This window comes from Benincasa hispida, chromosome 8 (assembly GCF_027475165.1).
Source record: "Benincasa hispida cultivar pf3 chromosome 8, pf3_genome.v1.1, whole genome shotgun sequence".
Lineage (NCBI taxonomy): Eukaryota > Viridiplantae > Streptophyta > Magnoliopsida > Cucurbitales > Cucurbitaceae > Benincasa > Benincasa hispida.
Window position 1 is genome coordinate 62,342,393 of NC_143485.1, and position 17,792 is coordinate 62,360,184.

At 32.5% G+C, this 17,792-nt stretch overlaps 1 protein-coding gene across 1 annotated transcript; it reads right to left on the bottom strand.

Moving 5' to 3' along the window:
- Nucleotides 1–12,416: 12,416 nt before the first annotated feature.
- Nucleotides 12,417–13,736, bottom strand: LOC120083777 (uncharacterized). Its single transcript, XM_039039643.2, has 2 exons — nucleotides 13,339–13,736; nucleotides 12,417–12,930 (listed from the first exon to the last, which is right to left on the bottom strand). The coding sequence occupies exons 1-2, from the start codon at nucleotides 13,703–13,705 to the stop codon at nucleotides 12,626–12,628; spliced, it is 672 nt and encodes a 223-aa protein (XP_038895571.1). The 5' UTR covers nucleotides 13,706–13,736; the 3' UTR covers nucleotides 12,417–12,625.
- Between the last annotated feature and the right edge of the window lie 4,056 nt (nucleotides 13,737–17,792).

Here is a 17,792-nt window from a genome sequence, read left to right on the forward strand (position 1 = left end):
TGCAGACTTATTTGGTCTGAGTTTATATGTCTGTGTTTGGGGTATAGAGTTCATATATTTGAGTATTTGATGCATTTTTTAAAACTTTTTTGTTCAATTATTCTACCAATCTTTGTTTGAATAAAATATGAATTGCAATTTTTTCTTTTAATTTTAAATTTTTCTTTCTTTCTTTCTTTCTTTCTTTTTTGGGTAATGAACAACAATTAATCCATTATATTTCTTGTAGAAATATGTTTACATAAAATAAGAAACCAAACCGAAATCAAAACTTTTTATTCTAGCTAATTTTTCTCTATGAGTTTCATTATCGTCTTCTTTTTCTTTTTCTTCCTATTGTTGCTCTATATTTTTACTATGTCGTGAATTTTTTTAATTAAATCTCCTCCATCATTGTAACAACAAATGGAATATCACCACATTTCTTTATCAATTTCACTTTCATTTTCTCTAAATTTGGAGGATCACCAAAGAACAAATCTCTATTTTTCACTAATTTTTGCTGAAAAATGTTCTAGGATTTTTTTTTCATTTTTTTTTGTTATATGTTACATACTTTTTAACTACATACGTACTTTTCATCTACATACTCTTAACACTCATTTGATATGTGAATTCAATTAAATAAAAATATTTCTTACAAATTTTTACGTATAAATATTGCACTTAATGTAGATAAAATAATATTTTTTTATAGAATCAACAACCCTACAATATACTTTAACAGTCATCAGTCTTATAGTAGTCGGAAGTGGTTGTCGAAGTTAATTATCGATGATGATATTTGCTGGAGTTTGTAGTCGGAAGTAGTTGTCGGAGTCTGAAGTTGGTTGCATAAAGGTGTATTGGAGTTGGTTATCGAAGTTTGTCATCGGAGGTGGTTTTCGAATCTCGGAGCTAGTCGGGCGATAATGGTCGTCAAAGTTGATCATTGAAGATGATTTTCACTGAGATTATAGTCAGAGGTGATTGTCGGAGCCCGAAGTTAGTCGCATGAAGGTCGTATTAGAGTTGGTTGTCAGAGTTTGTTTGCGAAGGTAGTTATCAAAACCCTGAGTTGGTCGTCAGAGTTGCTCGCTCAAAGGTGATCATTGAAGGTGATTTTCATCAGAGTTTGTAGTTGGAGTTGGTCATCGGAGTTTTTTGTTGGAGCCAATTGGTCATCGGAGTTGGTAGCATGAAGGTGGTTATTGGAGTTGGGTCACTGGAGGTGGTTGTCGGGGGCCAGAATTGGTTGTCGAAGTTGGTCGTGCGAAGAACGAACCCGTCCAATATATGTGTTTGAGAATTATTATTATTTTTAGTTCAATAAATATTGAGTGGGAAAAATTATGTCTGAGTTAATGTGTAGTAAGAATGAACGAATATTAAAATATAGTATTTTATAAGCATAAATATGTTTTAATTAGACAAATCGCCTTACTTAGTTCAATCAATAACAATGGTCATAGTAGCTTAACTAGTATAAGGATGTGTTAATGACCATAGGACTTTCGTTCGATTTTTTTCTACTTCCAATTGTATTTTTAAAAAAAACAATAGCAATAGAGGAATGGATTCGAATCTTTAAAAAGTTTGTAACATAATGCATTAACTTGTTGAGCTATACTTGAAAAATTCAGCAACTTAATTAAACAAGCCAATACATTATGTAATATATGATATAACTCTTTGGCATAATATTGTCCTAATTGAATTTAGACAAGGTGCCAAAGTGAGTTTACTGTTGAGAAAAAACTCTCACTTCTACCATAGGAAAAAACAGAAAAAGTAATAGAGAGATTAAAAGAAAGCAATAAAAACTGAGAACTCAAGAATTTACATGGAAAACTCCAACTTGAAAAAAAAACTATGAATTAGAAAAAAAAAATCTACTATATGAACATAAAAACTCCCAATTTACATGTTCACTCTTCCAATGAATGACTCCTCCAACAATTTTGAACATGAACGTTTCCTTGAACAATCTTGAACACAATCACAAGAATAACCTTGTTATTCTCAAGGATTCCAATAGAAGAATAAGTGGTATCCAACTATTAGAAGAGTGTTACATCTAGTAGTTACTATTTCGCGGTCCGATCTTATGCAAACTCATTGCATAGGATACCCTCACTCGCATTTCACTTACACGAACGTGTTAGATCATTGTGTTTGTATCAAATACAAAGTGGGTCATATCCACAGTGTTACCAGGATAAGGTACCCAACCTTATCCCTATATTATAGACCCTTAGGTAGTATCTTGAACATTGAACATGTATGTCTCCACATACAATTCAAGACTCATTAGGCAACCTTAGATGTTAGATAATTGGATTTAGAGTTATTAAGACAAAATAAGAAAAAACACAAATAATAACATTTATTTAATTAACATTTATAACTCTTTATTGATGACGGTCAATTAATAACAGCGAATTGTACATGATATCAGAATTCAAAACAGCGGGATTGTAGTAAATAAATACAATAAACTAGGGCATCCATATACCCATTACACATCTTCCACTTGCCCTAGATTATACAATGTACATGTCTCATAGACCTAGATTCTCTAGATGACCATCGAACACTTTAACCGAGAGAACCTTCATAAATGGATCAACAATGTTGTGATCTGAGGTAATCTTTCTGACGATCACATCTCCTTGTTGCACAGTCTTCCGTATTAGGTGATACTTCCTCTTAATATGTTTTCCTTGTTTGTGACTGCGAGGCTCTTTAGAGTTGGCTACTGCCCCACTGTTGTCACAGTTAAGGTGATGAGCAAGTCCATATTTGGAACCACTTCCAAATCGCTTAGGAACTTCCTGAGCCAAACTGCTTCCTTTGTTGCTTCACAAGCAGCTACATACTCAGCTTCCATGGTGAAATTTGCAATGCATCCTTACTTGATACTACGTCATACTACAGCTCTCCCTTTCAGGGTAAACACTGATCCTGACGTGGATTTTCTAGAATCCTTGTCAGTTTAGAAATCAGAGCCGGTGTATCCTATAAGGATCAAATCCTTAGCTCTATACACCAACTTGTAATCCCTCGTTCTTCTAAGATACTTGAGAATGTTCTTAACTGCAGTCTAGTGGTCTAACCCAGGATTGGACTGGTACCTACTGACTATTCACATTGCATAACAAATGTTTGGTCTAGTGTAGAGCATAATATATATTAAGTAGCCCACAACTGAGGCATAGAGAATACGTCTCATATCCTCAACTTCGTGAGATGTCTTAGGACACTATTCCTTAGACAAGTAACCCGTTCCTGAAAGATAATAAACCATTCTTAGAGTTCTGTATGAATATCAAGTCAACGTTTTGTCGATATAAATTGCTTGAGACAGAGCCAACATTTTGTTCTGCAATCCCTAATAATTTGGATCCCAAGTAAATACTACGTCTCTCCCAAATATTTCACTTGGAATTGGGTTGTCAACCATTCTTTAATGTCAAAAAGGTATCCTACATCATTCCCAATGAGTAGGATATAATCCACATAAAGTACTAAGAAAGTTACTTTATTGTTGATGATTTTTTTGTAGATATAAGGTTTATCAACGTTTTGATCAAAACCAAAAGATTTAATTGTTGTATCAAATATAATGTTCCAAGATCTGGATGCCTGTTTCAACCTATAAATGGATCGATTCAGCTTGCAAACTGTTTGCTCCTGTCCTTGGGCTATGAACCCCTCAGGCTGAGACATAAAGATGTTCTCTTCAAGATTGCCAACAATAAAGCAGTCTTGACATCCATTTTTCATATCTCATAATCTTAATATGTGGCTATGGACAAGAGAATTATTATAGACTTAAGCATAACAACAGGGAAAAAAAGTTTCATCATAGTCAACCCTTTCCCTCTAGGTATAACTCTTTACCACAAGTTTAGCTTTGAAGATTTGTACCTTTCCAACTACAACTCTCTTTCTTTTATATATCCATTTGCACCCTATGGGTTTGAACCCTTCAGGTGGATCTACAAGCTCCCATACTTAATTGAAGTACATATACTCCATTTCAAGGTCCATGGCTTTAACTCATTAATCTTTGTCTACATCATTCATTGCCTGTTTATAGGACAATGGATCCTCAACACTATCATCTAGTATGACAACCTGAGTTTTAGTTAAACCTAATTAACGGTCAGTTTGTATCACAACCTTCCCCCTGCATCGAGACACTTTCAATGATTGAGAAGGACGAGACTGACCTGAAGTGCTGGTTTCTTCATTAACTTTTGATGAAGGACCAGCTGCATCAACAACCCTTGTTTATTCATCAGTAGCTTCACTTAATACTATTTTGCTATATGGTTTATGATTTCTTATGCGGTCTTCCTCTAAAAATGTAGCATTTGTCGATACAAACACCTTGTTTTTTTAGGGTCATAAAACAAATGACCTCTCATTTCCTTAGGGTAACCAACAAATTGGCATAATATTGAACGAGGTTCCAACTTTTTTGAATTTGTCACTAACACATGTGCAGAACAACCTCATATTCTGAAGTAATGTGTACTCGGTTTACACCCCCTCCATAACTCGAAAGGTGTTTCAGAAACACTCTTCGAGGGAACATTGTTCAAGATGTGAATTGCAGTCTCTATTATATACCCATAAAATGAGTTAGGCAATTGAGGATAGCTTATCATAGAACGAATCATATCTAGTATGGTTCTATTTTTCCTCTCTGATACACCGTTCTGCTAAGGTGTACCAAGTGCTGAAAGTTGGGATTGAATTACATGTTCTATCATATAGTCCTGAAATTCTAAATCCATGTACTCTCCACCCCGATCAGAGAGAAGTGGTTTAATCTTTTAACCTAATAGGTTTCCAACTTCAGCCTTATACTCTTTGAACTTTTCAAAGGCTTCAAAGTTATGTTCCATTAGGTATAAGTAACCATACCTTAAATAATCATCTATGAAAGAAATGAAGTATTTTTACCCTCCTCTAGTATTTACATTAATTAGACCAAAAAGATACGAATATATGAGCTCTAAGGGCTCTTTGGCTCTATAACCTTTTTCATTAAAAGATCTTTTAGTCATTTTTCCTTCAAGACAGGATTTATACGGAGGTAATGAATCATCTTCTAAGTTGCTTAGAAGTCCATTTTTTACCAATCTCCCAATCCTATCGAGATTTATGTGACCAAATCTCAAATGCCAAAGATACGTATCGTTGTTACTTGGAGAAATTCTTCGCCTTTTGTTTGAGTATTCGTTGTTTTAAACATCTCATGATTTAAAAGTTCTTTTGATCTAGTTGATCTTAAAACATATAAGTTGTCTTCTAGTTTAGCTGAACAAATAGTCACACCATTTTTCATAATGAATACTTCATTAGAAGAAAAGGAAACAGAGTATGATCTTTCCATTAAACATGAAATAGAAACAAGGTTCTTTCTCATTTTGGGAATAAAATATGGGATTGTTTGGGGCGCTGAGATGATATAAGATGTCTGGAGTTATGATATCCGGGGAGTTCTAATGTCTGTGTTTGGGTGTGTAGAGTTGTTATGTTTGAGTTCATATATCTGCATTTGGGTGTGCAGAGTTATTATGTCTGTATTTGTGTGTGTAGAGTTGTTATGTCGAAGCTCATATGTCTGTATTTGGTGTACAGAGTTCATATGTCACTGCTATCTGGTTCAATTTTTGTACTCTATAATAATTTTCCTGCATGAACACTATATTTTTTTAAAAAAATCTTATAATTCAATTATTGTATCCATCCTATTTAGAATAAAACATTGATTGCATTTTTTTATTCTTTCCAATCTCAAGAAATAGTATACATTTCGATTTTATATTATTCATTCCAAACTTCTCATTAAAGAAAGCCAAATGATTTTACAAAATAGTGTTAATTTAGACCGGATATGAAATTTATTAAATTCATTCCACTGATAAAAAAAAAATTATACCGGGTATGAAATTCATTAAATTCATTCCCCTCAAAAAATTTTACATAATTTGATAGCCTTATATATGAACATTTTACAACTTGCCTAGAAAAATTTGCATCCATCATGTGTAAATGAACTCAAATCCAATTAATAAACCGATTGGGTCATTAATGAAGTAGTTGAATGGGCAGTGAAAATGCGCAAATGGAATAAAATTAGCAAACAATCAAAATAGTCATTACTAAAGTTGGTGGACAGTTTAATAAATGAAGTAACTAATAATGCATAAAATTGAAAATGTGCAAAAATTAATAAATAGGACTAACACAATTCAAGATTCACGGGGGCATTAGGATTAGAACAATATTAAAAACAAAATAATAGGTTGCATGTTAAGAAAAAATTGAAATTAAACATGGCTGGAAAATCAGAACATGGCAGGATTAAAAATGAAATTGAAAATTTGAATGAAAGACACAGAACAAGACACAATATTAAAAACGAAGCAAGAAACAGAATAGTCTCATCAATAGGTTGAATGTTTAGAAAAATTAAACATGACTGGTATTAGATATAAAACTGACTAGTTAGATATTAGTTATACCATTCTATTATTGAAGTTTCTGTTATGCCCTTTATGGTCTTTTTACATTATTATATGATGTAATTATATCTTCATCGAGAAATAAAAAGCATCAATTTCAATTCTTCTATGATCAAGTATGATCGAGTATGATTGAGTATAAACGATCGAGTATGACCAAGTATCATTGAGTATGTTCAAGCATGATCGAGTATGATCGAGTATGTTCAAGCATGATCGAGTATGTCCAAGCATGATTGAATATGAACAAATATGATCTAGTATGATCGAGCATGATCAAGTATGAACGATCGAGTATGATCTATGTTCAAGCATGATTGAGTATGATCGAGTATGGTTGAGAGAGTCGTTAGAGAGAGGACTACCGATGTGCGTGAAATGGAAGGAAAATGAAATGTGGCATACGATACACAAAGAAAAATGAAATGGTGAGATACGAAACACGGAAGAAAAATGGGCCTACAAACAATTCAAATCGGTGAGATAGGATAATGGACCCCACAACATTGAGATGATATACCAACCCATGTTATACCATCTCATGTTGGGCCCTCAAACATCCCCTATATGTTTTCTAAAAAAAAATCTACTTCTAAAAAACAACTTAGCAGATCCCACTACATGAGCTGAAATGGAGTCTCTCGTTCCAATCTTGAGCGCCGTTTCACCCTCCTCAAGCTACTAGAAGGAACTAATTCCCTGTAAAAGAACAACAAACGTGACTAGTAGCTCCTGAATCAAGTATCCGGTATCATGATCATTTTCCACTAAATAAGTTTCCAGAACTAATAAATCATATTTACCTTCCTTATCTTTCTTCTTCTCAGCAAGGTACTTGGGGAAATTGTGTTTCCAGTGATCATCCACATTGAAGTGGAAACATTTTCCCTTGTCAGCCTTAGCCTTTCCCTTTCCAGCCTTCCCCTTCTCTCCTTTCTTTTTCTAGATCTTCTTAGAACCAGAGGATGAAGGAACAGATTTAGTTTCTAAGGATGAACCCTTATGGAACTTTTTGGAATGAGCAACATTTGCCTTTCCTTCTACTAGTCCCTTACCTTTCATAAAGCACTCAAAAGTTTGTAACTCATTAAGAAAGGATAGTCAAAGTGTATTGTATTTTATTCATAACCGCATTGTTGTGAGATTGTAAAAACTCTTTGGAAGAGATTCTAAAATAAAGGATACCTAACTCTGCTCGTCGATGACTGCTCCATTCATTTCAAAAATATTGAATTGGACCATCAGGTCAAGAACATGTTCTTTCACTGTCTGGCCTTCCTTTATGCATGCATTGCAAATGTACTTAATGGCCTCATGTTGGATCTGAGTGGTCGGTTGTCCAAACATCTCCTAGAGGGACTCTATGTTCTAACGTGTAGAAATCATGGCCTCATGCTTCTTGGTAAGAACCTCAGATAGACTTGTCATGATGTAGACTCGGGTCTTGTCATTGGCCTTCGCCCAATAGTCATAAGCATCCTTCAACGCTTGGGATGCATTGTGAGCAGGGACTGGAGGACATTCCTCTGTCAAGACAAACTGCAGATCATCAATAACTAGAATCTTATTCAGGTTCGTCGCATAGTTTTCACCAGTTAATTTTTTGTTTTTAAGCAAGGAAATGATTATGGAAAACATGTTGAAACAAACAACTATCAATTGGTGGTATTAGTTATATTTGTCTTAACCCATTACATAATTATCCAATCAATTTAGTAAAAAAAACACATGCAATCATAGAACCCTAATTAAACTATTGATTTTAATTTTTGCAATGATGCTTCAGAGGTTTAGAGCAACAACCACCAAAGGGTGATCAGCTACTTCTTCCTTGAATTGAGGCAATCTCAGCTAATTACTAATACCAGAATAACTCTTATTCTAATAGTTTTAGTTACCATTATTTTGGTCGAGGATTCATTAACTAGCTTAATTCATCCTATAAATGTGACCCTCTCATTTTCGAATCCCAGAGGTACTCATCAACGGGCTAACAAAAGGAAAGACAACTGTTGAAGATTAACCTAAGAAATCAGATCCATTGCTGGATTTTGCGTTGTTCCGACTCCTATGATCAGGCCCTCCGAAGGGATGATCGCTCTAGGATGACATGCAAGCAGACCATAGGAATCTCACGATACAACCTAATGGAGGAGACCGTAGGATACTCTCACTTTCTATGAACACTTTCCCTATTCACCTTGTTATTAACTCATACAAATACTTTCCGAAGGGAGGCTGCGCCCAGAGTGATACAAAGTTGAGCGTGGATCTCACGATGTGAACTCTTAGGGACGTGAAAGCTGAAGCTTGATATGTATCAAGCATACCAATTTCCTCCCACTAAGGTATTCTAATATTTTTAGGGTTTTATTATATACTTAGTTTAAAAAATCGGCTAATTAATTTATCTAAATCCTTTTAATTTGCTCAATATAACATTTATATTAAATGATTCAACAATACTTTATTTCATTTATTAAACTCTATAATAAAATCAAATGCTTATAAAATATTTTCCCAACTCACCTTTTAGCTAGGTCGGTTCTCACGTAGAGGTGTTATGTTTTCGCCAGCTTAAATATCCTTGCCTAGATAGAACATTCCTTAGACAGAGGTCCCTTATGGACAATTATTTTATAAATTTAATCTTTTGATTAAATTCATTTTAATTCTATTAAAACAAATTAAAAAGATTAACCTATTAAAACAAATTAAAAAGATTAACCTATTTTTAATTCCATTAGAAAAAACTCTAACATAAGTCTAGGTCGATCAATTTTAAACTATTTAAAATTAATTTGGACCTATGTTTGCAGGCAACTCTTGATTATAGATTTTAAACTATCTCATTAAAACTATAACACTTATATTTTAATGCTTTATTAAAAACTATAAATTTGCATCTAATGACATTGATTACATACAACAATTATATTAATTCAAGTAATGTCATGCTCAATACAAATTCTATTTTCATTTGATAAATATAACACTTATATAAATCATACATAAAAATCAAGCATTCACATACATCATTCCACTATTCATTATAACAATTTTAATATACAGCATGATGCATGGATATGCTTAGTGTAATCATACATCATTATAACATAACACTTATATCATGATGCATGAGCATGCTAATTTAATCATGCATCCATAAGATATAACCCTTATATTTAATTATCATGCATGTATATGTTTAATTGTTTATCTTAAGGTTGGTATTTTGAATCTATATGACATAACAATATGTAATATGAATTCAAATATTAATCTAAACATACATCCAATGCATAATTAAATTAATTTTAACAAATAAAATTGGACCAATTTTGGAATCCTAATTCAAAATTAATTAATTAAATCAATATAACTATTATATCAATTTAATTAATTAATATTAATTAAATACAAAATCTAAATTAGGTCAAATGAAGCTTCAGCCGTTGCATCACTCCTCGCACGCGCGCCATCACAGTTTCATCAAAGTTCGTCGCAACGCTACGAATTCCATGTGTTGTGTTGTACCACCTCGCCTTTCAGCATTACAACACTGCGATAGCAGCGTCACGATGCTGAAGGGAAAAATGCCTCTTTTTTGCACAATTTCGTCTCAGAACTTGTTCGGAACACCACCGTTTCTTTTGATCTCTTGAGCAACAGTTGCTCTATCGATCGACACGGACTTACAGAATCGAAGCAAGAATTAAATTGCTAAAAAAGTACAATGGACTCTTACATTTTAAACAAATTAAAAGTAATTTGTGTGTCAAAATCTAAAACATCCAATCTTGAAAACCTTTATTCAAAATTCAGATTTAATAACCCACCTTTAAACAGATTTTTTTTTTTTTTTTTTGAAAAATATGAAGAACAAAAATGCGAGAAATTGGCTTTGATATCAATTGAGGGGGTCAAATCCTGAACGAAAGCATGTGAACGCCTTGCATCTTGCAAATCATTTTTTTACCTGAACAAATTCAGTGTACTAAAATAGAATATATGTAGAATAAACATGTGAAATAATATGCTTTAGGGAAAGGATATAACCATTCTCGCTTTTGTAGATTCTCAAGCTCCTAGAACGATTCTCTCGATGTTCCAACGAACAACTCGTCCAACGATCTTGAACACAAATGTTTCCTCGAACAATCTTGAATACGACCACGAGAGTAACTTTGTTATTCTCAAGGATTCTAAAAGAAGGATAAGTGGTATCCAACTATTAGAAGAGGGTGAGGAGAAAAACCTTTGGGGGAGTAGAGAGAATTTCTTTTGTGGCTAGGGTAAAATTGCACAATAAATGCTTGCCCAAAGGGGCCATAAGGAAGATTTTATATAGAGAAGAGTCAACCACCCTTCTCCAAGTATTTTTCTAATTTTTTCTTGTGCACAATTAATTAAATAATACTTATTTAATTAATTAGTACATTAATTAAATAACTATTTATATATTAAATCCAATTTAACTTACATATTTAATTATCATAAACATCATATGCCTATGTGCAATACTTCTCTATTTATTAATTAATTGTTTGTGAATCTAATTCACTTGAATTAATTATTTGAATCTTATTCAAATGTTTCTTTCTAACTTGATTTGGTTTATAGATCACATCCATAATCAATTACATATTAATCATATTAATATATAATTTCCTCAAATTGATTTGAACAATTCAAATTATTTCTCTTTAATATTTTTTAGTGAGCTAACAAGGGGACCTGATGGACCTGTAGATCAGAAGCTCCAATGATTAATTGGCTAAACTAATTAACCAAGTTAATCAGTATTCGTTAACTGTAGGTATACTCCACTAAAGACTCACAGCTGCATTCTTCTCACTACAAATATATCTCTGTGTCCACGGATATGGACCAATAACTGCAAGTTAGTCCTTTACGAGTGTTTGTAACTCCAAGTGAGTCAAATTATCGTTTTACTCTTGGGTTACCTTTGACTCCTTAAGTAGCAGTGCTCCTCTAATGAACAACTTGTGTATGGTTCAACTAATAAACAGAAACCCCTCTCAGGCCAATGAGAAGATAAGACCCTTTGTTCAATTTTCGAAGGCACCACTTAAGGAAACACTCATCTACTTACCCTGAAAAACGTGAATGAGTGAATTTCATCTTATATTATTATGTTCCTAATTCCCCACTCGATCTTGTCCTTAAAATGGTAAGCATATTGAGTCAGCGAACTGACCACTCTCACCCATACAAATCAAAGGATAATCTCTCGTGAACAGGAATTCATAATGTACTCAGGATTAAGGCTAAGTTGCCTAGGTTATCCAATTAAAATGGGAACCTAACTAGTTAACAGTGTTACATTTAGTGGTTACTATTTCACGGTTCAATCTTATGCAAATTCATTGCATATGATACCCCCACTCGCATGTCACCTACATGCATGTGTTGGATCATTTCATTTGTATCAAACACAAAGTGGGTCGTATCCATAGTGTTACCAAGATAAAATACTCAACCTTATCTTTATACCATAAATCCTTTAGGTTGTATCTTGAACATTGATCCTTATATGTCTCCACATACAGTTCAAGACCCATAAGGCAACCTTGGATGTTAGTTTATTGGATTTATGATTATTATGACAAAATAGAAAACAACATAATCAATAACATTTATTGAATTAACATCTATAACTCTTTATTGATGACAGTCAATTAATAACACTTATTATCTACAAATTTTAGGGCATAAAACCCAACATCTAGAGGTGAAAGCCGTTGTTTATATTAAAAAAAAAATTGAATTTAGACAAGGTAATTAAACAAACATTGTTTCTATAGAATGACAAATTAAAAAGGCAAATCATACCTGGGTCAATTTGAAAAAACTATGAAGAGTCGAACAAAAACAATGAGAAGGGAGATGATAATTCATATATATGGATTGTGGATGAAGACAGCTCCATACATGAAAAAGTATTATGAGTTATCACCATTAAAGGAAAAAGAGAAAAACTGTAGCTATTTAGAAAGAGACAAGTGAGGAAGAAGACAACACACACTAACTAAAAACAAAAACAAAAAAGTTAATGCATATTACACATATAAACAACCAAATTAGATTAAAAGCTCTCTATTCTCATTGCCATGTTCATTAATTTCTTGGAGTCTTATTTGTCGGTTGAATCTTTCAATAAACTCTTCAACTCTTCTGTTCAATTCTTCATTTGTCATCTCTGCAAACTCATCCTTTTCTTCTTCCTTCTTTTTTGTCGTTGTCGTGTCGTGTCGTATCATCGTCTTTGATCTCTTCATCGTGATTTTTCCCGCTTTCTCCCTCAGTCTTTTTATCTCTTTCTCTGACTTGCTTCGTTGGTAAGATTTTCTTGAATTATTAAATTTAGGAGGAATAGAAGTTTTTTCTGAAATAATTGACACATTATCAATCAGCACTAATTGATAAGCTCAAAACATAGCACTTAGTTAAGATAGAGATTATGGAATGCTTTATAGGAAAAAGTATTTTTAGAATGAAAACATTTTTATTTAAAAGCACTTAGAGAAGACTAATTTCTTTTAATTATTAAAAATCTCAAAAAATATATCATTAATAGGGTATTCACCAAAAACATCAACTTCTATTATACTAAAACTTTAAACTTTCTACTTCAAAATAAGAACTGCATCTCAATCATCATGAAGCTTGAATCTATCGACCATCACTTTTTTTTAATTAGATGAGCGGATTGAGGACGATAAAAAAAGAGTAAAATAAAAAAAAATATATATATTGAAAAATAGGGAAGAGAGAATTTTGGTGTGAACTTTACCTGTGGTAAGTTGGATTATTATTTCTTCTTCTTCTTCATTTTGAGTTAGTATGGGTGAATTAGGAGGTTCCTTAACGACGACAATCTTATTAAAGTCTTTTGGCGGAGTTGGGACGGTATCGGTGGCAGCGACGAAGCTGGACGGCGGAGAGAAAGCGCCGGAATCAGCGGCAATGATGAAAATGAGAGTGTTGGTAAGGAAAAACCAGAAGTTGGTGTGGTTGAAGAGATTAGAAGAAAGAGAGAAGTAAATGAAGAAGGAGAGAAGGAACAGAGCTGCCTTTGCAAATAAATGGAGGAACTTTTTGGGTAATTTTATGCCCATTACTAATGATTTTGCTGCTGAAAATCCCCTCATCACATACATATCAACAAACAAATAAAGGGAGAATTTTTGTTTTGGGGTTTTGAAAATCAGTTGATGGTAGTTTCTAATTGCCAAAACACTCCTTTTTATAGGTTGGATTTGGGTTTCCTTTTTCTCTCTCTCTTTTTATTTTTATTTTTATTTGATCAGCATAATTTTTGCTTTGACTCATTTTCCTCTCGTTATTTTAAAAAGTATTTATCACCGTCTCTATACTTTTAACTTTTGGTCATTATGATCTCTGTTACCATTTTAGTCACTTTCATTTTTATTTTTATTTCGAGAACAAATTCAACACTTTTTAAAAGTTTAAAAAGTAAAGTGAACGATAATACGAAAGTACAAAAATAAAAATGAACATTTTGAAATTATAAATACCAAAATTGAAAATATAAACACTAAAATAAATATTTTGAAAGTATGAAAACCAAAATGAAACAAAACCAAATGTACAATGAGAAATGCATATTATCCTCCTTATGAATTAATTATTAGTTAAAATATCATTTTAGTCCTATAAATTCCATTCCATTTTAATCGTTATACTTTCAATTTTTCTATTTTATTTTCGATGCTTTCAATCAATTTAAAATTTAGTCATCCAAAATTAATTTTTATTTAAACTAGTTAAAAAATAATAACAACTTTCATATAAGAAAAGACATTGCGTATATATTTTCATAATTTATAAAGATAATTCTAGTAGAGATTATTTTCTTTTAAGAAAAATCAACAATAAATTAGTTCTAGAAACTAATTTTAAGATTTTTTTAAGGTTTAAGGACTAAAATTCTACCTTAATTATGAAAACCCAGATGCAAAATAGAGGTCCTAAAATAGCATTTTTTGACCTTAATTATATTTACAATCTTCTTTAATTTCTTCTTTCTTTGTTTACTCACATGTCCTTTTCACTACAATTTTTTTCTTTCTTTCAATTTAATTAGCTTGCTTTCATTAGTGGAAGCTTTAATAGTTTTTTTTTTTAATTATTAAAACTATATTAAATACATTTACTAGTACTCGAACTTTTAACACCCTTTCAGATTATGTATTTGGTTATTCAACTATACCTAGGTTGAGATATTGTTACTTTTTTTTTTTTTTGGTTATTTTAAAATCAATAAAGTAGTTTAATTACTTTGATTTTAACAATATCTTTATGTTAAAATAATTTTAAATTTTAAATGGAATAATTTAATAACCCAATGTATAAGTTCAAGTGAGAGAATACGCTCATGTAATCTCATTTAAAGGGTTTTCAAGTGACGAAAAAATGTGTTTTCAATCTTCAATTAAAGGGTTTTAAGAGAGCTTTGTTGAATTGATTTGTGAGTCTTTTAATTGAGAGAAAAATGGGAGAAATAATTTTTGAGAAATTGTAAACTCTTCTAAATTTTCTCTTTCACAAATTAGATGTAAGCTCGTGTAATCTCTCTTTCCTTATTTTCACTTTATTATCAATACATTCTTGTTACTTAAAATTAAAGCATTTACGTTTATAACCAAAATTTAACTTAGAATTGAATTATAAATATTGTTTGAATTTGATTCATTGAATTGAGAGGGTTATATGTTTATCCAGGTTGAGATTAGAAATTTGACATTTTAGTTGAATATATGTTTTTTATGTCAATTGAGTTGAGCTATATTCATGTTGACTTTAAAAGAAATTAGAACCTCTCTTTTAGTGATATATTAAATAATTGATAAAATCTATGTCAGCTCAAAACCTCAAAATATATATGTTGAAATTTGCAAATCTTACTTTTTAATAAGAAAATATAAAATATACATTAATTACCAATTGAATTATGCTTAAGTTGATAATTAATAAGGTTTCTTAAATACAATTATTTTATAATATTTGAAGATAATTTTGGATTTTTGAAGGTTAAATTAAATTATTATAAAAGGATAACTCAATTTTAATATTTGTTTAGAGAAGAATTTTGAAATTTAAATTTGATTAAGGAAAATTTGGGATTTATGTCAAATAGTTTCAATTTTAATTTAATTCGAAAAATTGAATTAAAATTGGGAGATTTGGTTTTATTTTGTAATTTGGAGAAGATTATTAAATTAAATCGATTACTTAAGAAAATGGATTTGAAATTATTTTCCTAAAAGGACATGGGATTTAAATCCAAGAAGGATTTGGACATTTGACTTTTTGGAGAAGGAAAAGAGAAATTAATTTAAAGTGTATATATATATATATTGTATTTTGGAGTAAAAAAAATAAAATAAAAAATTCTTCTTCTCATCTTCTCGCGTGAGGACATAGCCTAGAGACATCCACAGGGCAGGGTCGGGTCGGGGATGCCATTCTCCATCCCTGTTCCCGCTCCCCGTTTCATTTTCCATCCCTATGAAATCCCCCACAGGGATCGGGCGGGGATTACTCGCGGGAAATTTGCAGGGATCAGGTTCCCTGCGAGAAAATTTTTCCCGTTACTTTTTTTTCTTTGTAAAAGACCAATTAATTTAAATCACTAAAGTGAGTAAATTTTAATTAAATAATTAACTTTAACACTAAATTGTTTATTATGGTTAGTTTTACATAACAATTTGAATTTAAAGATAAATTACTCAAATTTTGGCCTAAAAACGCTAATTAATTTTTTAGAAAGAAATAAATATTAATTAAATTATTCACATATATAATCTAAATTTAAATATTCAATTTAAACATATTCATTATCTTTCTCAATAAATAATCAAATTTAAAATTTAAATGTAATATTTATATAATAATAATAACATAACATTAGATAACTATACTAAATAAATATGTAGAAGCAAATCGGGGCGGGGACGAGGGACAAGACGGGGGTGGGGACGGGGACGGGGACGGGAAACATTCTCTGTCCCCATCTCTGTTTAGCTCACAGGGAATTCTTTTCCCCCACTCTCTCCCTCATTCCCCGCTTAATCAAGAATCCCCGATTCATTCAGGGCGGGACCTCGTCCCTGTGGGAAAATTAGACATCTCTACACAACCCCCCATAAAATTTTCTTTTCGTTCTCCATTTAAGCCCTAGCCGTCGCTCTCTATTTCAACTGCCACCCAAATCTGCCAAGAGCCCTAGTCATCGACCCAGACGCCCTCGGGAAGCCGCCGCCTTCAACCAATCACGCCACTAGATCCAACCCTCACGCAGTCGCCAGTAGCCGATTGTGCGCCTAGTCCCGCCGCCAACTACCCTAGCCACATGCACTAGTGACCAGCCGCCACTCGCCAACCTCTGATGTTCGTCGCCGCCAGCGCCAGTCGTACCGCTGATTGTCATGTCCTCTATCAAGGACGGCCATCAGTTTTCATTATGGGTCTCAGTCAGTGAAACTTTCTGGTGAATTTTGGTGGATTTTCCATATTTTTCTTGAGAATCTTGATTATTCATCAAGTTTTGGCTACAATTAACATTTACCCACTATATTTATGTTGAGGTTGGTGTCCTAATTCTCCCAGAGTCTCGTAGTTTGTAATCTGTACATATTTTTATGAATAAAATAAGAGTTATTTTATTTGGCATTTACTCATATCCAATAAACAAAGCTCCATGGTTATTGTATGTAAACTTAAGCATGTATATGAGATATACAAGTGGATTATGCCTTAAGTGAAACCTAAATAGGTCTGTAGTATAAGGATTAAAGAGGGATACCTGATCCTGGTGACACTACGGATACGGCCTGCTTTGTAGAGGTTTGCAAGTGTTGTGAACTACTACAAATGGTAGATCCTAACCATTTAGTGGAGACATGCGAGCGGAGGTATCCTATATAAAGAGTTTGTATAAGACCGGACCACGAGATGACTAGTCTCTGTATATAGCCATTGATACTTGAGACTTAGATCTCACCTAAACGACCATAGGTGACATGACCTCAATCCTGAGTCTTTTAGAAACTCTTGCCTTTGAGGGTGATCCTTTGATTAGTATGGGTGAGAGTAACCACATTGCCAACTCAATATGCCTACCATTTTAGGGACTTGTCTGATTTGAGAGCTGGGAACTTAGTTACACAATATGAAATTCACTCATTCCTCGAAGCAGAGGTAAGTATATAGATTGCTTCCTTA

Bases quoted from the DNA above. Each gene is read 5' to 3' on its own strand.
- LOC120083777 (XM_039039643.2), bottom strand. From the start codon at position 13,705: ATGTATGTGATGAGGGGATTTTCAGCAGCAAAATCATTAGTAATGGGC. The intron at 12,931-13,338 runs GTAAAGTTCACA...CAATTATTTCAG, and splicing joins AATAATCCAACTTACCACAG to AAAAAACTTCTATTCCTCCT.